Source organism: Tachysurus fulvidraco, chromosome 15 (assembly GCF_022655615.1).
Source record: "Tachysurus fulvidraco isolate hzauxx_2018 chromosome 15, HZAU_PFXX_2.0, whole genome shotgun sequence".
NCBI classification, from domain to species: Eukaryota; Metazoa; Chordata; class Actinopteri; order Siluriformes; family Bagridae; genus Tachysurus; species Tachysurus fulvidraco.
In genome coordinates this window covers 13,758,778-13,779,655 of record NC_062532.1, presented here as the reverse complement: position 1 = coordinate 13,779,655, position 20,878 = coordinate 13,758,778, and the positions used below count along the sequence as shown (strand labels likewise).

General features: G+C 40.6%; 2 protein-coding genes across 10 annotated transcripts in view; both read right to left on the bottom strand.

The window, feature by feature from the left end:
* baiap2a (BAR/IMD domain containing adaptor protein 2a) overlaps positions 1 to 12,444 on the bottom strand; it is a 63,917-nt gene extending 51,473 nt beyond the window's left edge. For all 9 annotated transcript variants that reach the window (XM_027141416.2, XM_027141422.2, XM_027141418.2 and 6 more), the window contains exon 1: positions 12,311 to 12,444. In XM_027141416.2, coding sequence (XP_026997217.1) covers positions 12,311 to 12,382 — 72 coding nt within the window. In that variant the 5' untranslated portion in view covers positions 12,383 to 12,444. The remainder of the gene's footprint in view (positions 1 to 12,310) is intronic.
* chmp6a (charged multivesicular body protein 6a) lies at positions 1,650 to 20,525 on the bottom strand. Its single transcript, XM_027141431.2, has 9 exons — positions 20,166 to 20,525; positions 18,182 to 18,291; positions 17,700 to 17,787; positions 17,425 to 17,511; positions 17,094 to 17,159; positions 14,818 to 14,898; positions 14,641 to 14,710; positions 12,311 to 14,531; positions 1,650 to 2,085 (listed from the first exon to the last, which is right to left on the bottom strand). Exons 1-8 carry the CDS (start codon positions 20,229 to 20,231, stop codon positions 14,482 to 14,484), a joined length of 618 nt encoding a protein of 205 aa, XP_026997232.1. The 5' UTR covers positions 20,232 to 20,525; the 3' UTR covers positions 1,650 to 2,085; positions 12,311 to 14,481.
* Positions 20,526 to 20,878: the final 353 nt, after the last annotated feature.

The following is a 20,878-nucleotide window of genomic DNA, read 5'->3' as shown; positions in this document are numbered from 1 at the left end:
ATATAGTCTGGTCTGGTCACTTGTTCAGGCATGAGGTAGGTTTTGCAACTATTAGTATCAAGTTAGAGGGTTTAAAAAATTAAATAGTACAGAAGTAGCTGGTTTGGCATTTCTACTGAGGCATGTTTAGCTTGAGATGAGACACGATATTAGCTGCGTCTTGTATTTTAAATCATGGTGTAACAGTAATCATTTAAATGGTGCAACAGAAAATCCCAATAGACAGGAGCTCACCCTTAGCCATGGATCATGTGCCCTCTACCGTCTTCACTCCCATTGGTAGTCGCTGCACCAAGTCGTCCAATATTTCAACGTTTTGAACTATTCTCAACGTTGTTGCAGAATTGGAAACACCCACAACTAGTCCCTAAGGATCGCTGCCACTCAAGTCACCAGCTCACACACCGGAAGTCGCCAGCTCTCATTAACCATGAACATCTTTTTGTTCTGTTGAAAATTCTTGCTTTGTTGAAAGTTAGCTATAAAACTAAAAAGGTGTGGCACAGAGGGAGGAAGGTTTTAAGGGTGCAACTTTATAACAGACAGAAACTAGGAAAAGTTGGTAGTGCCACTTTCCATGACTAATATTCCCAAACAAAACAAAAAATAAAAAAAACCTGAAGCACCGAGTGGTGGATGAAGTTTGAAACTTAATAAAAGCGCTAATGGATGCTTCACTCTACTGTGTGATTGAGTGGGAAATCATACAGTACTGTACTTTCGGATTTGTTGCGTCCTTGCCCACAGAAGCAGTTATTAGTCAGAGCTCTTCAGCACTGTAACCTCCTGACCCCTGTGCACACACTCTCCACACACCAGCATCAGTGTCCATGGCAACAGAAGTGTGTTTAGTTCTTCGCCTCATCCCTTCATGATTGATGCTTTGGGTATTTAATTAGTAAGCGACGGTGAATGCCTTTGTGACTAACAGTAGGGTCACATAAGGATGTGGTGAAGGCATTTCTTTTGAAATCAAGATTTTAACTGAATGCATGTGTACATTAGACGAAGCCTCTGAAGCTTGTGCAATAGAGCACTCAGGGTAAACCTAAATCAAGGCACTTAAACTGTAGTGAACTCAATACGGCACATGGGTTTGGATAGGGACAGATCCGAACGTCAGCACTCTTTCGATGCGGCTTTTGGAAAGTCAGCAGTCTTATAGTCTTAAATCTGTACAGATAACTTTAGGACCTGCATATGACTCACTGGCTTGGTGAGGAACAGATCTCGATTGTACAGAACATGCTGTGCTTCCTCACACACTCTCAGCTACCACTCCAATAGGGAGTCGCCTGTGGCCCTAGTCACGTTTTCATCATCCGAGATGTATGGAGTACGGACTTCATAAACGCACGCCTACAGAATTTGTGCTGGAATTACGAACTCAGGGTTAGACGCTAAACTAGTCACAGTTATCGTAATTATACTCCAGTACTAGTGAACTCTGGAATCTGATTGGTCAGGAGGTGTCAGTTACACAGCTCTGACAGTAGTTTTGGTAATTTAATTCACAGATTTTTACTAATGCACTTGTTCTAACGTGTTAGTGTTTCTATTGCAGCAGTTAATTCACAAAGACTTGTCTGGACGACGCTCGCCTAATGTAAGCCGAACACTAAACAGATTTTATGAAAGAAACCGAGCTGTCATTTTCCACATTTATTTACCACTTATAAATCAGCACTAAGGCTGTTCCTTTAACTTTAACCACACCAAAGTCTTTAAGATGGAGAGTTTAGCAATGTTGCTTCTCGGAAACGTGACGTGTGACAGAGAGGTTGTTGAGAGAATTAGTGCCTCTAACAATCTTTTCTGCCCACTGAACCCTTTTAACAGAAAACTGCTTATGCATATGCGGTGTCTGAATCCAACCCTAGTGTGTGTTCCTCTCCAGTGAGGTTCATTTGCACAGGTGAGAAAACAGTAAGCGGAATCTGGACTCCGTCACTGAGACTGTTACAGAGAGCTGGAATAAACAATGCTGTGTGTTTTGGGCTGTGGACGACGTTCGACTGTAGACGTGAGCTGCTGAGCTGCACACTGAGCCTAGTGCTGCACAGTGATGTGTTCTGGAGATTTGAACTAAGGAACAACAACAAAAAATAAACATGAATAAATAAAAATGAGAGATAGGATGCATGTTTTAAAACAGTCATTTTTTACAATTATCTAATAATGTATTGCATGTAGCTTTTGTGCTCAGAGGGATTTTAATGATCTCCGTTTGTTTTCCGTCGTATTTCTAACCGACCTTTTTTCAACTTTAGTTCAATTATCTGAAGTGAGGAGGGAGAGGGAAAAAAAAACAACACTTCACTCTGATTCAGATGCTTGGGCTAATAGGTGTGAAAGCTCTTTAAAAGGGTTTGCATTGAGCAGCCAAAGAAAAGTTCAGCAGGATGACGATGGGTGAAATCACCTCTTGTTAAATAAGTGCTTAACTCATTTACAGTTTTTGTTGCTATTTTTATCTACATGAGCTTGCTCTGGAACACGGATGTATTGTTAAAAACTAGTGATTGACGTTTCGGGTGGAGTCTCACTGACCGTATGCAATACCAAAACTAACCTCTAGGGGTTGGTGAGCGTGTACCTGGGGGAAATCTGAACAACTTAAAACAGGAATTTGAACAACTGAAAACAGGAATTTCCCTGATCATGGAAGTTGCATAACATTAACCTGCTTTACCTGTTTATAGCTTTGTGTAGAGTGTTTGTAATCCTCAGCAAACTGCAGTGTTATAAAGACATAATTAAAAATCTAATCAACCCCAGCGTGGGAACAGCGTCACACCACACCAGTGTGGATCCATTTCTAATAAAACCACATGGTGGAGGGTTTCGTTACTTCCATATTTATGGGATTCCCCGATTCAGTTATACCATATACGAGCAGTTTGATTAAACTTGCTCAGGGAGTTGTTCACTTTAATATTTTAGCACTAAAAGTTTTAGAACAATAATAATAATGAAAGATGTTTTCACTAGGAAACACATTAGGAAGCTACGTGAACAAACTTCACCCAGAAGGCACTGCTTAAAAAAACACTCTGAAGAAACTTTCATTTCCAGCTAAAAAAAAAAAAAAAAGCTTATTAAAAATCCACTGAAAGTCAGTAATACAGTAATATATGGACATTAATGTCCCTGTATACAAGTGTGTTACTGATAATGTTACTATGAGCCTTTATGGAAATCTGTTAGCCAAAACTTTGAATAGTATTGTGTACACTCACACACTCTTTTGCACTCTCTCTCTCACACACACACACACACACACACACACACACACACACACACACTCACTCACGCATGCACACAAAATGCATATTAGAAGAAGAAGAAGAATATATAAATAACTTCAATCTATTTGTCTTATTTTTTCAATGACTTTGTGTCTATAAGCATATCACAGCCATTGTGTTTTAATAATTGTACTCCGAGCTGGTGATGAGAGATGACCTGAATGAATGAATTAATAAAGGTCTAGCACACTGTTTTCTCTGTGCAGCACTGCTCATGGTTACATAACCTGTAAATTTGTGTTTCCAGTATATCTATGTGTTTTGTATATTTGTGGCGTCTTAGCCCTTCTGGCCTTTTTTCATTGACTTACGTTAAGTGGTAGATTCTCTGTGCGTGTGCATTATTGCAAAACTGCTATGCTTATAAGGCATAAAGTCATCAAAAAGACAATTAGATTTGTAACTGCGATGCAATGCAGCCAAACTGGGTCTATTCCACACACAACCTACAGGATGCTGCACACCTCTGTACAAGCCATCAGCAATATACAGTACACCTGCACTGCCAAGGTAACTCCTGCCATGCTGTTTGTCCTCCACTACATCATCATACATTTTGTCCATTTATTGTTACTTTTTATGGTTAGTTTTACATTGAGTTTTATAGACTTGCTAACACACTGCCTGCAGCAGAGACTAAAGATACTTAATGCTTAAAAAAACAACAGCCCTAAGTGTGTGATATGACGAAGAATATCATTTCAGAGAACTGCATCAAGACGCACATTCGATCACAACGCTCCAGCTTTTCTTAACGAGATCTACAGTAAAACTGTAGTATGGTACGGTTTGTATAGTGTGGATAAAAAACATTGGCACTGAAAATGACCATTTTTTAAAAGGAAAAAAATTCAAATAAGCTCAATTTTAAGATTCAGACAAAGACAGTAAGAAACTAGCAAATCTGCCTCCAAAAACTGAGATTGTTGGGAAAAAAAATAAAATTTCAAATAAAAGTAAGATAATACAGATCAGAATAACAGCTAAAGTCTATCTGAATGTAATTAATCACAAAACCAATGTCCTTTTGTCCTGTTGGCAGCTTGTGGTGTTCCTGCGAACGCACGTGTCTGAGGATCCGGCTGGTGTTGGAGGTCATGTGACCAAGACTAACCTCCCCTTTTCCCCCTCAAACACTTATTTCACATAAGTAACTTGAACAAATTTCCATGTCATTTTTAAAAAAAAATGAAAGCAGAGAAGAGGACTAGGTCGCCGTCGGCAGCCTGGGAGCAGAGCTGCCTGCCCCTCTGTTCCAGCCCCTCTTCTCTAGTTAATTACAGGCCCACGGCCCCACGTAGCAATTACAGGCCATTTCTACGAGGATGGAGAAATGCTCTCCCCACCCTCGCTCTCTCACCCTCTCTCAGTTTCTCTCCCACACTCGCTTTTCCTCGCAAAGGCCACTGCAGTCATCCCACTCCGTCCTGGCATTCACAGACTCAACTACAGATCAGACTCAGTGATACAGGTTTGGGGGGGTAAGTAAGTAAGTAAATAAATAAATAAATAAAAAGCAAGAAATACTATTAGAAATGTCTGTAAACTAAAATAATGACCGATTTTAAATTGAGCAATACATTGGATATTAACAATTACTTGACTGTTAATCCCCGGTAACACGACGAGATACGTTTTTAAATTGAAAACTCTCGATTTGTTTTGCACTTCCGTCTATGTTTACAATCCTGTTTAGTTGGCTGACATTTCAGTTATGCTAAGGAAAGGTTTAAACTCTGAGATAGAAGAAAATGGACAAGAAGGCAAAAAAAGTGTAACAAAACAAATCTTGGAAAATGAGTTGTGAGATAATCTTGATTGCTGCTTTCATCAATATTGTGCAGAACTATGGTGTTAAGTTGAGATTTACTGAGCCTGATTTCCTTAATGCTTCATTTAAAAGAGAGATAGAGAGACACAAATACACAGAGAGAGAGAGAGAGAGATACAGAGAGACAGACAGCAAGAGAGAGACAGCAAGAGAGAGACAGAGAGAGAGACACAGAGAGAGAGAGAGAGACACAGAGAGAGAGACACACAGAGAGAGAGAGAGACACAGAGAGAGAGAGACACAGAGAGAGAGAGACACAGAGAGAGAGAGACACAGAGAGAGAGAGACACAGAGAGAGAGAGACACAGAGAGAGAGAGAGACACAGAGAGAGAGAGAGACACAGAGAGAGAGAGAGAGACACAGAGAGAGAGAGAGACACACACAGAGAGAGAGAGACACAGAGAGAGAGAGAGAGAGAGAGACACAGAGAGAGAGAGACACAGAGAGAGAGAGACACAGAGAGAGAGCAAGAGACACAGAGAGAGAGAGAGCAAGCGCTCTGACAATAAGACGCAGCAGTGGCTCTAAGCCACCCGCCCCCAGACTCGACGAGAACGTGGGTGTATGGATTCGAACGTTGCCTCCGCTTATAAAACCCACTTCATGCTTCTGCAACAAACTGCCAGGAAGCTGAAACGGAATACAGACTTTAATAAGATAAAAAATAAAAACATATAAACTGTTATACCTTCGACATGAGAAAGTATTTTACAGTTTAAATAAACGGTAATTTAACTGAAACTGAAGGAACAAACAAACGGCTGATGGTTTGTGAAGAAGGGTAATTACAGTGGACATAAAAGCCTTTCACTCCCCCCCCCCAAAAAAAATGCCTTTTAGAAACAAAGCAGAGTTTATGAATTTGCCCAGGAGGCATTTTAAAACTACCCTCGCTGTATATTCTGAATTCCTCTGTAAAGCCCTCCTCCACATCTCCCATCTCTTCCTACTCTGTCTCTCTTTTCCTCCCTCTCTCATATGACACGAGAGTGACAGAAACACATAATGGCACGCTGTTGCTAAGAAACCACCTGTCTAGATTTTGCCACATCCACACTGCGACGCAGTGCTCATCTTTTTTAAAATCGCCCTGAGGTGATGATAACTAATAAAATGCGTCTCCGAACGAGCGAAATCTAATATCGGGCAGATTAGGAAGGACGCTGTGAACAGAAGCGTATTATGAAGAGAGGTTTGAAAGGGAAAGACAGCCTGAGAGATCGATGCCAACATCATCACAGGTTTGGTATTTGAGAAACCAGAGCCACACCTGGTATTTTCCACCTTGGGATATATAGCAGTGCCATACCCAAACAGACAAACGTGTCCATGGTTGACTCTTTGGGAGAGGTGCAGAGGACACGCCCCCTTTTTTTTTCCCTTCCCAGTGTTGTTTTTCAACCGAGGACACGGCAAGTCACACCCTGCCCAGCACACGGCAACCAGGTAGTGTTTATCCACACACACCCTTCACAATGCCTACGTGCACTCGGGAATGCCAACCGATAGCAGAATTTAGTTGGTGTAAAGTCAGTTTTCTTCCCTTCCCCATCTGGTAGTATTTGCAAACAAGCTCTATTATTAAAGAGCGATTAAGAGAGAACTAACATTCATTTAAAAAAAAACATGGTACGTGCAATAGGCATTTACAATCAAGGAAGTCCTGAATGTGATCTAAAGCCACGTCCCTACTGGCATACTACACACTATACACCATGATCCCTACTGTCTAGTGCAAGACGTTTAGAAGGGTCTCTAATGGAATTAGAGTTTTTTACCTTATCTAGCATTAGCACTTTGTAGCTCCGCCCCTCTTCCACTACATAACCGTAGCTACTATTGTGGATTGTATAAAGTGTCCAACATTCCATACTTGGTCTGTTCAGTTAAATAACGGTATCATCCAGGTTGTTTGCGTGCACTACTACTTCTTTTCATTGTAGAACACACGACTCACACTGTCGAAACTACAAAATGGAGTAGAACAGTGCATAACTGATCCCTGCTCCAAGATCACACACACCTAAAATGCCTGTTAATGAGAATATAAAGAAGTAGTTTATTTTAAAAGTATGCTGAATTCATTATACGCATGCCTGTAAAACGTGCGAGTCCCCGGGAGGCCGGACTTCACAACGCCGTAGTCTTGGTCTCTGGTGATGAAGCGTCGTGTCTGAGCTTTGAACAACGAGGCAGAAACATTTCATCTGTGAGCTGTAGCACTCTCCTGCTGCACGTACAAATGTTCCTGGAGTCCATTTCATTTGATGGAATGTTTCACTGTATAGTGACTGCATGTTGTTTTGTAGAAATAACAGTATTGATGCTGCATTGTGCTGCACTGCACTTTGGTCACCTTGTATTCCTGATTCAGGAGCATTTCTCCAGCACAAGCTTAAGCTCATTAAGAAGCCTACAAGGAGAAGAATTCCTACCAACAGCCACATAAAAAAAAAATCAGAGCACGTTTGTGGTGTAACGGATGACAAGTGTAGCTTCCTTTATCGAAGGGAAGGTAACAGTAAGTAATGTTATTATTTCTCTAGTTGTTTTATTGAATAGAGCATAAAAAAAACATTGGTGCTCATTATATCAGAAGCTACTGATGCTGCTTGTTCCAACAACTTGTACTGTAACTTGCACCAGAAATTTGTACTGTAATGCAAATGAGTGGATTTCAGGCATTTGTTGATGTCTGAATAACGGTCTGACATCCAAAGTGAGCAGAGGCACTGAGAGTTTACCTTTATGTAAAGCATAAGCGATGCTTGTAGCGTGAGCGATGAAGTTACAGGTCATCTCTGGTACGTTTCGGCCTCACACAGGATCGCGAGATGCATTTGATACACGATAACCCTCCAGCTATCCAATGTGTAGTCACATGACTGGCTTTGCACATGTTCTGTAGGTAACTTCGCATTAGCCTGGTGCTACCAGTGAAACCATGGCAACCGGCAGCAAGCTAAAGATAGGAGCATCCACGAGCAAACAGATTTCAGACATGAGATGTACAAAAATATGTGCAGCAAATATCTGGAATAAGACTCTCAGTGATGTATATAATGAGCTTGAGCAGGCAGAGAAACATCTATACATCCAGAACGCTGGAGTCTGCTCTAGTTTACAGTCGGTAAAGCTGGTAACCTGGTTTTACAGAGCATTCATTTCTTTAGTTGTTTTACTTCTACTAAAGCGACAACATTGATAGATTTAGATGTAGACACAACCCTCTAGATAGCTTTACATCATGCAGGCAGGAAATGCAAGGCTGCTGATGTCCTCTTCTCACCTGTGGAAGCCTTGTTGGTGCTTAGCTACATGTTGGAATGTGACTGAATGCAGGCAGAGCCAAGAATCCCAGCTCGAGCGTTCAATACCGTGACAGCAGACTGAACGTCAGAAATGATGGAGGCCGTGACTCACTGTGGGGGGGCTCCTTATCACACTGCTGATTGTTTCGCAAGTGAGGTGGCAGCTGTAACCGCAGGTAGGGAGTGCCTTGTTTACATGCGTGCGTTTGTGTGCATAACGGAGTGTTAGGTGGATTCACACCCGCACCCTGTGTTTAAACATGAACACACCTTAGCAGCCAGAGTGCTGTGTTCGTCATTCTCTGCTTTCCTGTGATTATTCAGCAGCTCTCTAAACGCTCCACCATTCACAATTTACTCTCCCGGTACAAGCTGATTTGCCCAACTGGTCAGAAATGGTAGAAACGTGCATTTTAAATTCAGATTAAAAAAAGGCCACTGGGTCAACAGAAGATAAGTAGTTACCACACAGAGAAAAAAAAAAAGAAATACAAACATGATCCTTGATACCAAGTGATCCATACTTTGCTTATTTTGGTGACATTTCTTGTCAGGGCATTCGGAGAAGCAAACAGGTCGAGAGGTGGATCAGTAGTAGCCCAGGACAATCAATATGTCGGTGTTAGTGAAATTGCCCGGTGAAAAAACACCACCTGTTTACTGACGTACAAAAAAAACTGTTTTGTGTGTATAGTGAGGTCCAAAGGTCTGAGACCACGTTGAAAATCTTGGCTTGTGGGGTTTTTTTTGGTTTAATTTACATTTGGAAATAAACAGGAAGTTTTAGAATTTTAAAGCATGTAAAACAAAAAGTATATATTCAATATCTTGAATATTAAATATTATAAATTATTCTAAATATTCTCTATATTATTCCAGAAACTACTCAAAAGACCAAGTCAATTCTTAGCAATTTGTTCTATACAAAGACATTTGGGTTTGAGATCAAAAGAGGAGTCAAGAACATCCTGATATTTCCATCTAGATCTGTAAATAAAATATTTTGTATCAGATCAGCCAATGTTAGGTGAGCAAAAGTATGGGAACAGATCTGTCTGGGTACACTATATTAAAGTAAATAACACAAAGTATGTTTGCTTACTCCTTGCTTGCATCAACCAATGACCCACAGACATCACCAAACTGCTGGTTTCTTCTTCTGTGCTACTTTTCCATGGTTTTTACCCCACACGTTTCAGTTACTGTTTGTTTGGGGGTTTCAGCATTCAGTCTCCTTGTCAGGAGGTGAAATGCTGCCCTACTGGGTTAAGCTCTGGTGCCTGACTTAACCAGTGTTAAAACGTCACTTTTTCACCTGACATATTAACCTTTGTTGGGTTGGCAGTGTGTTTTTGCTGGATGAACAAGTTCTTCCCAAAATTAACTCGAGAGGTATTTCTCTGTAAATGTGGCAGAATGTTTCTGTAGACGTCTGAAGTCATTCTGCTGCTACCATCATGAGTTACATCACAGAAGCAGCCATGCAAGCCCAAGCCATGACACCTTCACCATGCGTAACAAAAGAGCTTGTACTGTATGTTTTGGTCCCCCAAATGCTAGATTTCCAATATGGCTCTCGCATTACTGTTGCTGAATGACGTTTACTCTCTTCTCATACACATCTTTTGATCTTCAACCCAAATGTCTTCAGCAAAATCAAATAAATTTGCTTACACCTTCCAATAATTCTGGAGGGGACGGCATTTCTAGGTCCCCATTTAAATGTAAGTAAATTTGCGCTACTGAAGACATTAACTGCTTTGTATTGAAAGGTTGGATTTTCCTCATGCCTTATCTCTTCTATTGAAGCAAATGTTTTGACAACACTGATAAATTTGCCCTAAAATGGATCATAAGCTTTTGCACAAACCAGCTCAAGTGGGGAAAAAACGGTCCACACCTAATGCTAAGGAACTGAGAAACAAAAATGTCAATATTTCAAAGATGCTAGTTTTTATTCATGCTGATGTAAGTAACAATATAAGAGTATTTTTTTCAGTAGTACTCTTAGACCCCACTGTATGTTTAACGCTCAACATTATAACTATTAGCATGCTTCTACATCCCACACACTACATGCATCAGACAAAATGGTTGACCGCAGAACAAGAATTTTTACTGTTTTTTTTTTTTGTGTACACAAATGACTTTTTCCAAATCAGGAGCAGGCAAGCAAGTGGAAAGCGAGATATATATATATATATATATAGTGATAAATAAAGTGAAGTATAGATAACTTTCCTGTTTACATTATAACAGGAAGTCCATCAGGCACAAATGGTCAGACGTGTATTGCACGAGCTCGTGCGTGGATAATGAACCACGTCATCGTGACCTGAAATATTCCTGTAGTCTGTATTAATGTACTTAATTAGCATGCCACCTCACAATACATTAGTATATTAGATTAGATATCATTTTGTAAGCCAAGCTTTCAGTCTACACTGAGCAGCATGTTGGTGCCTTTACCTGCCTGATGGCCTGGCTAAGGAATTTAAATATGGGTGGAAATTTAATCTGTTTGGTTAAACATTTAATGTTTTTTTTTCCTTTTCACAAACCCCGATGCCAAACAGAAGGTAAACGTGGCCTTGACACCTCTCCATTGCACCTGTTGTCGATAGTCTGTTAGCACCAGCGTATGGAAAATCATCACATCACGACCTCCTGAAAATTTGACCTACTTTTAGGATTAGTTCTGGCTGCAGATTAGTGCTGTAAAACTGTCTGAGCTTTTCGCTGAAAACATCATGACCGACTGGGTCCTTGATGCTCACCATTAACCCTCAGTTCATAAGGAGCAAACACTTCAGCTTATTTAAGAGGGAAAACGAATACATGGAAAGATGTAACCTGCCGCAGTCTCCTTTTCTCGTAACTCGATTGATGATAAACCCAGTCTGGTGTAAAGTCAATAAGGAAATAGTGAGGTGGGGTTTTGCATCCACCTCGTACAGGACATGTAGGTCTGGCCTTGAGCTCTCAGAATAGTTTCTTTGTCCTCGTTTTAGGTGTTAGACTTCAGGTGCCCTATTTAACAGGCTTATGTATCATAGGACTGCTGCTTAAGCCTGAGAAAGGACCAAGTTTGGGGTTTTTTGCAGAGATTTTTTGTTTTTGAGAGTGTGGTGTATGTAAGTAGGGATACACAGCAGACACAGGGTGTGTGGATGGAGCTGATGTGAAATGTGAAACTGCTCAAGGGCAGAGTTGACTAAGAAACCTGTTGCAACAGAGCATATGAGAGAGAGAGAGAGAGAGAGAGAGAGAGAGAGAGAGAGAGAGAGAGAGAGAGAGAGACAGACATACAGACAGACAGACAGACAGAGAGAGAGACAGACAGACAGACAGACAGAGACAGACAGAGAGAGAGACAGACAGACAGAGAGCTACAGACAGACAGCGACAGGCAGACAGACAGACAGAGAGCGACAGACAGACAGACAGACAGACAGAGAGACAGACAGACAGAGAGACAGACAGACAGAGAGACAGACAGAGAGACACGCACGCACGCACACACACACACAGAGAGAGAGAGAGAGACAGAGAGAGACAGAGAGAGACAGAGACAGAGATTGCAAGGGGGGGAAAACGCACGTTTAAACAATGTTCTTATTAACAATGAAGCTGTTTTTAATCCCTCTCACATCAGAAGGGATGAAACACCATGTTATTAAGTTTCTCATCAAACGCTGGTGATTTTTTCCTTTCACACGAACAGTATTAACATTATTATAATCAGTATTATCAGTATTATAATGAGTCTAACCGTACACGCGTGTATAGTGCAGTGAGACACAGTGCTACACCTGAACATGTGTAAAACACACACTAAACTCGTCACCAGCTACTTTACCTTGTAGACATTCTCTGTAACGCGGTGGACCTCGTCGGTACGAGACATGCTGATATCTTCAGTCCAAACCATAAACACTCTCTTCTAAGGAAATGGTTATCCGAAATTGGGATTTGTTTCTCCTCCTAGACGCAGTAAAAAATAGAATAAAGCTCAGTATTGACTGGAGAAATTCGCGCTTTTAGCTCTACGGGAGCTGCAGCTGAGAAGCGCTCACCGTGCTGGAGATTATTAAAACAGACAACTCTTCAGGTCGGAAAACACGCCCCCCATTTAAGCCCCGCCCACAAGGCGTGTCTTTACGGTACCTGTTCCCGTTCTCCGCCTCCACGGGTTCGGTAACCATAGCAACCACGGCACAATATTATTGACAAAAGGAGAGTTTCATGAAGTCACAGGAGTGAACACATAGTTCGATATTAAACGGACAAAAGATGAAGAAGGCTGAGTGAGAAGACAGTCTTCAGCTGCCCAGGTTTACTGTAGGTTCAGACTGTAGCCTCAGATGGTCTTCTGTAGCTTAGCTGCTTCAAGGTTTAGCATCTTGTCAATTCTGGGATGCTTTTATGCACAACACGGATGTAAACTGTGGTTACTGTTGATTTACAGCTTGGTGGACCTGGGATTCGAACCCATGACCTTCGGATCAGTAGTTCAACCCGTTAACCACTAGGCTTGTTTTTATTAATTCTATTCCAGGTAAATACTAGAGACTTTTGTATGAAAATCCCTCATGAGCACTTCCTGAATTGCTCAAAGCTACATCTTGACATCCTGTTTTGATGTGTTTTGATTGTGATCTGTATCTGTAAGAACTGCCAGGCGTGATTAGATAATTGCATGAATGAGCAGGTTTTTGTTTTTTTTTTCGCTCTTGCTATTAAAATGGCTTGTGTATATGCAATCTCTAATCATCATGCATCATTCTTCATGTATTCCTGCTGGATTTGGTTTACTGCCTTTCTCTTTAGATGTGCTCCACACCAGAGAAACAAAATCGGCTGATTATTTTGTTAAGCACCTCTCAGACATTAGAATCAAGGACTTTTCAATTCGTCATGAGACACTTTAGCGGCTAAGGACGTAACATCAATACCATCACATTTAATTCAGCTAGTTGTTGCTATGGTAGCAATGAAGTAAGGAGACTGAAAGAACTCATCTACAATCTCAAATGTTTGGATCCCCAAAGAATAAAAGTTATGCAATAAACAGCTTGAAATTTGAATATGAACTTGTTTTGCCTCCTACAGCTTCAAAGGATTTTTTGTTGGCTGTATGATGGAGTACCATCTGAAGCAGGCACGTTCTCAGCTTTAATAAACCATCTTTTTTTTCATGTCACTGCAGTGCACCATGTTTGTGTCTAAAGACCAGGCTTATTCCTTGACAATAAATATGAACATTTGATAGGAATACTGGCTTCAGTGGTATGGCAAAAATCATAAATAAAAAAAGCAGCTTACTGGTCAAGGACAACTGCTTGTGGGTGGAAAAATAATCAAGTGTGAAGGTGGAGATTACATCGTTCTCACTTACAGAAACCAGAAAGCCATGGAAATCCATGCATGGGAAATTATACATACATAAAAAAAAAAACATCCCACTCCGACAAAGGTTTTGAGAATTGAATGAAAGGACTGATATCGTTCTGTGGGTCACAGAAATCACACATTTCATCCATAATAACGGAGTTTACTTCAATAAAAAGTCAGTTTCACATGGTAACTTACAGTAAGACTAGCATGTTGTGCGAGATCATTGAAAGTTCCTTCATTTCGTAGTTCTAACTTCAAAAAACTAAATCTCAAGTTGTGTAATGCTTGTCTATCGTAATGCTTGGATTTCTCATCCAATACCAACCACACATGAAGATGTAATGTAATATAAATGTCCCCAATGATCTTAATTTTGGCAGTCAGATCAAGCCAATTTGCGGTCATATGTTTAATGGTAGCGATCCTTTTGAGCTTATTGGTTCTCTTCAAATCAGACAAATTTTTCCTTCATCACAATGCCAGTACATGCAGCAGTCAAGTGTTTGACTCAGTTTTTAAGAAAAGTCATGGGAAGAGCTGAAAGGAAACAACAGTGTGTTTCGAGCGTGCTCTGCTTTTTATATAAGAGGCTGATTAACGTGTGATCAATCCGTATCACAAGACCGTCGGCTACTATGCCAACAGAATCTCTCCGTCCTGCTTCGCCTTAGCTGGTTCTCTTTCTAGAAGAAAAAAAAAAAAAGACAAGATTAGAAAGTTAGAAAGAAGGAAAGGGAGACACACACTGGCCGTTATAAGTAATGCTGCATCTGTGTTTTAAGAGATTCACACCCTTCTCTAGCTCAGCCACTGCAGGCAAGGGCTCAGTGGGCACTTCAGGAAGTTCAAATTCATCTTCATCCTTTAAAACAGAAGTAATCAGATTGTTTCAGCGAATAAAAGGGGTGGGGTGAGGGTGGAAATCAGGTTCAAATAAGCAGAAAGGTGCTGTGACAGAAATGAGCAGACCTGAGTGATGGCCTCTAGCTCAGCCAGCACAGCCTCCTCATCCTCCTGACTCAGAGAGCCTGCCACCATCTCATCGATTTGCTGGGGAAAAATAATTTCATTCAGAGATGCATCAAAGCTACGTTAATACTCATCTGATTATAATATCCGGTTATTGACCAAATACTATTGTAAATATCTATGTGTATCATGTGTAGTAATAATCATATCAGTCATTAAAGAGTAATAAGTACATCAAAGACAAGCACATCAAAGACATCCTGTGTTCAGAGGGTTTGCAGGTCATCTGTGCTGTCAGTCCTAAACATCACGCACATGAAATCCTGCCCATGGTGATATTAGTTCATATATGAATCTAATATTAGTTCTACAGAGGCCATTTTATTTGCAATAAACGACCAAATTATAAGACCGATCGCAAAGCACGTACAAGCTTTAAATAAAAACAAAGTCTGTGTCCTGAGCTTTCGGAAACGTTCTAACGTTCACATGGGATACAGTCGTATACAAAAGTTTAGGAACCCCTGACGATGTCCATGCTTTTCATTTATAAATATTTGGTGTTTGGATCAGCAATTTCAGTTTGATCTATCAAATAACTGAAGGACACGGTCATTTTTCAGTATTTACCTGAGCTTTATTGGATTGACAGAAAATGTGCATTATGCATCAAAATGAGATTAGACAGGTGCATAAATTTGGGCACCCTTGCTATTTTGTTGATTTGAATACCTGTAACTACTTAGTACTGATTAATTGGAACACACAATTGGTTTGGAGAGCCTCCTTTAGCAGACATAACTAGACGCTTCCTATAGCCTATAATGAGTGTCTGGATTCTGGATGAATGTATTTTGGACTATTCCTCCTTTCAAAACATCTCAAGTTCAGTTAGGTTTGATGGTTGCTGAGCATGGACCGCCCGCTTCAAATCACCTCACAGATGTTCAATGATTTTCAGGTCTGGGGACTGGGATGGCCGTTCCAGAACCCGATTAGATTTTGAGCAGTGTTTTGAGCCGTTGTCTTGTTGAAATATCCAGCCCCGGTATAACTAACTTTGTGACTGATTCCTCAACATTATTCTCAAGAATCTGCTGATATTGAGTGGAATCCATGCAACCCTCAACTTTAACCAGATTCCCAGTACCGGCACTCACCACACAGCCCCACAGCATGATGGAACCTCCACCAAATTTTACTGTGGGTAGCAAGTGTTTTTCTTGGAATGCTGTGTTCTTTTGCCGCCATGTATAACGCCCCTTGTTATGATCAAATAACTCAATCTTAATTTCATCAGTCCACGACACCTTATTCCAAAATGAAGCTGGCTTGTCCAAATGTGCGTTTGCAAACCTCAAGCGAATCGGTTTGTGGTGTGTGTGCAGAAAGAAAGGCTTCTTTCGCATCACTCTCCTGTACAGCTTTACCTTGTGCAAAGTGCGCTGAATTGTTGAACGATGCACAGTGACACCATCTACAGCAAGTTGATGTTGTAGGTCTTTGGAGATGGTCTGTGGGCTGTTTTTGACCGTTCTCACCATCCTTCGCCTTTGCCTCTCCAGTATTTTACGTGGCCTGCCACTTCTGGCCTTTACAAGAACTATGCCTGTGGTCTTCCATAGCCTCACTATGTTCCTCACAGTGGACACTGACAGCTTGTATCCCTGTGATAACTTTTTGTAGCCTTCCCTAAACCATAATGTTGAACAATCTTTGTTTTCAGGTCATTTGAGAGCTGTTTTGAGGCCTTCATATTGCCACTCTTCAGAGGAGAGTCAAAGAGAACAACAACTTGCAATTGGCCAACTTAAATAACTCTTCTCATGATTGGATGCACCCGTCTAAGAAGTTCAAGGCTTAATGAGCTCACCAAACCAACTGTGTGTTCCAATTAATCAGTGCTAACAAAATGGCAAGGGTGCCCAAATTTATGCACCCGTCTAATTTCGTTTTGATGCATATTGCACATTTTCTGTGTCCTTCAGTTATTTGATAGATTAAAATGAAATTGCTGATCCAAACACCCAAATATTTATTCATAGAAATTGTCTGGGGTGCCTAAACTTTTGCATACGACTGTATATATTTTCCTATAACAGCACACCCTGGGTTGTTTTATTCCTTACTTAACCACTGCTACAGCCAGCTCACATCCTCCTGTAATGATGACTAGATGACAAAAGTGTTTTATTCACTGAACATGACTCGGAAAAGAGAAAGGTCACCGCACTGGGGCAGCAGTAACTTATAGTGTAAGTGGTGAAAGGACAAACCTTCTGATATTCGATGGCATCCTGTGTCTCCTCCATTATTCTCTCTACCTCCTCAATAGACAGGGCCTGTAGAGACGAGAGATTGTTTACATGCAAGATTTCCATTTATTCTTTGTACTGCTGATCCTACACAGGGTCACATCCAACCTGGAGTCTATTCCAAGGATTTGGGGCATTAGATGGGGGGTGGGGGGTGGGGGCTAAAACTGTAGAGTTTATCTATAATCTCTTAATATGTAAACAATAAACCCTACAGAGCCTTTGTCTGACACAAATCTGGAATGTGGAGCAAGCTATGCTACACATAATAGCCCTCGTGTAAGCGCCTCACCTCATGCATTTTCTTTAAGCAGTCATTGCCGACCTTCAGACCTTCCAAGAACTTTACTTCAATCTGAGCAAATTCAAGGTCTTGGGCCTGTAAAGAGAGCACATGTGCACATTAGTAGCTTTTGATATACGGTGTTCTGGTACTTTACAAAAAAAAAAAAAGAAAGAAAGAAAAGAAAAAAGTAGGACGTGTCCACAGAGTAAAGTGCTCTTCAAAGAAGTGTCACTCATTTGGATCATTAGTGCAATCTCAGGAGAGCAGGAGACGACTCTCACCATGCGCTCTAGGTTGTTTATCTGGGTCTCAGTCTTGTCCAGGAGCTGATCCTGGTAGCGCTTTTTTTTGAGCAGCAGAAGAGCTCTTCTGCAACCGCAAGACCACAGGAATCAGTCAGAAACTTTACCATATATGCCATAAATATTTACACTAAACGCATCTATAATGGAACCAGAAGATGAACTCTGTTACACTTAACACTTTAAATAATAAAGATCCTAGAAATCTGCAGACATCAGAGATCATCGTAGACGAAGCTGATCTAATCTAGTTTATCTAATGTTCCAAAATTGAAGCAACGTTTCATTTCAGGTAATTCTCTTTTTCAAAATTCGGTTTTTAATTTTATATTTAAGCATAAAAATTCCCTATCCAAATGATTTAGCACACGACTGTAATGCCAGTCGGTATCATCCTCTTTGAACTACACAACTGTATGAAGAGTAGAAAGAGAAGTAAAATTGAACTCCAATAAAGTTACTCTTTTTTCCCATCCTTCAGCAGTTGCTTGGCTAGAAGCCTCTCTTTCTCCAGCTGAACGGTGAGTTTTCTCTGGTACTGCTTCAGTTTATCTCGCTGCTGTTTTAATTGCTGAAAAAAAAGGAAAGAAATTAAGAAAGCGATAGGCGTTGATCATCCATAACATTAAAACCTCTGACCGATGAAGTGAATAACGTTGATTACATTCATTCATCCATCCATCATTACAATGGCACCTGTCAAAGGATGAAACATATCAGGTAGCAAATGAACCCTGACAAATCAGAGCTGTTTTTCTGGCACAAGGGAGACTTAATCGATATTAGGCAGGTGGTATTAACGTCATAGCCGATTGGTGTATATGTCGAGTTTAAAACAAATCTATCAAAATCACCTGCATGGGGCTTATTTTTTTATTGCTGAAATGTTAGGTTTTCTTTCTTAGCGAATATAAGTTTATACTAATGCTGTAGTTATTAATATGGTTTCTGTAATAACACACAGGTTCTGAGAAGGAAGAACATTCCACATAAATGTATTCAAATCAAATGTGTAATTATTGTGTATAGTGTAATTATTCATATAGTGACAGTAACTGTGAGAAGAAATCCATTTAACGTTCCTGGAAGGAGTCTCCAGTGCAAGTGGTTTATTACATTAGGAAGAAAATCCCACAACTTATAGCTGATGTTTTTGTTTTTTGTTTGTTTAATTTCTTTGTCTCATCTTCTTCAAGCAGAAGAGAAAAAAGTGAGATTGCAACTACAAAATGATTCACAAAATACATCAAAGAATTGTATATGCTTAGAAAATTTATGTATATAAGGGGAATAAAACAACAAGGCACATTATTAATTATGAATTATGATTATGATTATTACTATTATTGATGATTGGTGCCCCCCTGCCCACTCCCCAGGACTTGTAGGACACAAGAACCAGAAACAGGAAAAATCACCACGGACCTTTCACAACGGACACAACCTCTTTCAGCTCCTCCCTTCTGGCAGCGCTACAGAACTCACTCACTCTCACTCACTCATTTTCTACCACTTATCTGAACTACCTCGGGTCACGGGAAGCCTGTGCCTATCTCAGGCGTCATCGGGCATCAAGGCAGGATACACCCTGGACGGAGTGCCAACCCATCGCAGGGCACACACACACTCTCATTCACTCACACACTCACACACTACGGACAATTTTCCAGAGATGCCAATCAACCTACCATGCATGTCTTTGGACCGGGGGAGGAAACCCGGAGTACCCGGAGGAAACCCCCGAGGCACGGGGAGAACATGCAAACTCCGCACACACAAGGCGGAGGAGGGAATCGAACCCCGACCCTGGAGGTGTGAGGCGAACGTGCTACCCACTAAGCCGCCGTGCCCCCTCGCTTTGCTTACTAAAACTGCCCGACACAGGAACAGTTTCTTTCCCCAGGCAATCACCCTGATCAACAACCCACCATAATTATATTCACTGCTTAATATCTATAAGTACTGCATTATCAGGACTGTCAGTCATCAGATCATCTGTATATATTTCACACACTGCTGCTGCTATATATTGTACAAAAAGCATAATATTGCATAATATTGTTATTTGCACTCCTACACTTTATGTACATAACTGATCAGTCATATATTCTGTATTCATATTTAATACTCATTATGTCTATTGTATCACATCTGCATTGTCTTGTATAGTCTGTATTATCTTGTATAGTGTAGTGTTATTTATGTCTGTACTTTTGAGTGTCACAAACAGCTGGAACCAAATTCCTTGTGTGTCAACACACTTGGCCAATAAACCTGATTCTGATTCTTTTCCTATAACAGGCTGGTTGTTACACATTCACAGCTGTACACAATCCCCAGAGCAGATAAATACGACACCTGACTAATCCCAGTTTGTGCAGTAGTTTATCCATGAAGGCTAAAATTCAGTCCATAACACAAAGAGAACACATGAATGAACAGTACCAAGATAGCCAGGTCCTGCTCTGTTACTCGACTTGAACATCCTTTTCTGGCGAAAACGTTTCCCATTGCGTTTTTCCCACATCCCCGCCACTTCTACTACACCTGGCACTTTTCTGAAATAAACTAATTAAGTACAAAAAGTCCACATCGCCTGAGTCACACTGTCGCTCCCCTTGAAAACGTTCACCTGCTAGCCAACAAAAAAAAAAAAAACCGGAAGTGAGGCTTAAAAGCTACCCTGTCCAATTTCCCTTTAAATTCTGATCCAAGATCAGATTCCACGCCCGCATTTGCGCGCAAAATAATTATTAAACCTGATCTCAGATCAGATGCGTAATACCAAGACCAGCGTCCACAGGGAGCGAATAAAACTCGGTAAAATACACGCGACTTCCGGTTTCTTGTTCAAAATAATAAAAGTCTCCTTAGACCTTTAGTGAAGATATTTTTGTTGTAGTTTGATTTTACAAATATGTGATTATTAAAACCGGGTGTCAATCAAATCGCTTGCAACAGTGTACTATATATCGTAAATGTATACCGTATGTAATTATATTTGTATATTAAGGACATTGTACCAGAAACGTACATTTCCACTTGTAAAAAATCGGGGGGGGGGGGGGGGTCTTATTCTTAAATCTGAACATTGATTCATACTGAGGACATGTTAAACTATGAGAAACACATATCATGCCATCTCAGCATGTTTTTAT

Coding starts and splice junctions, on each gene's coding strand:
- chmp6a (XM_027141431.2), bottom strand. CDS start 20,231: ATGGGAAACGTTTTCGCCAGAAAAGGATGTTCAAGTCGAGTAACAGAG. Junction 18,292..20,165: donor AGCAGGACCTGGCTATCTTG/GTACTGTTCATT, acceptor CTTTTTTTTCAG/CAATTAAAACAGCAGCGAGA. Junction 14,711..14,817: donor AGCTAGAGGCCATCACTCAG/GTCTGCTCATTT, acceptor TCTGTTTTAAAG/GATGAAGATGAATTTGAACT.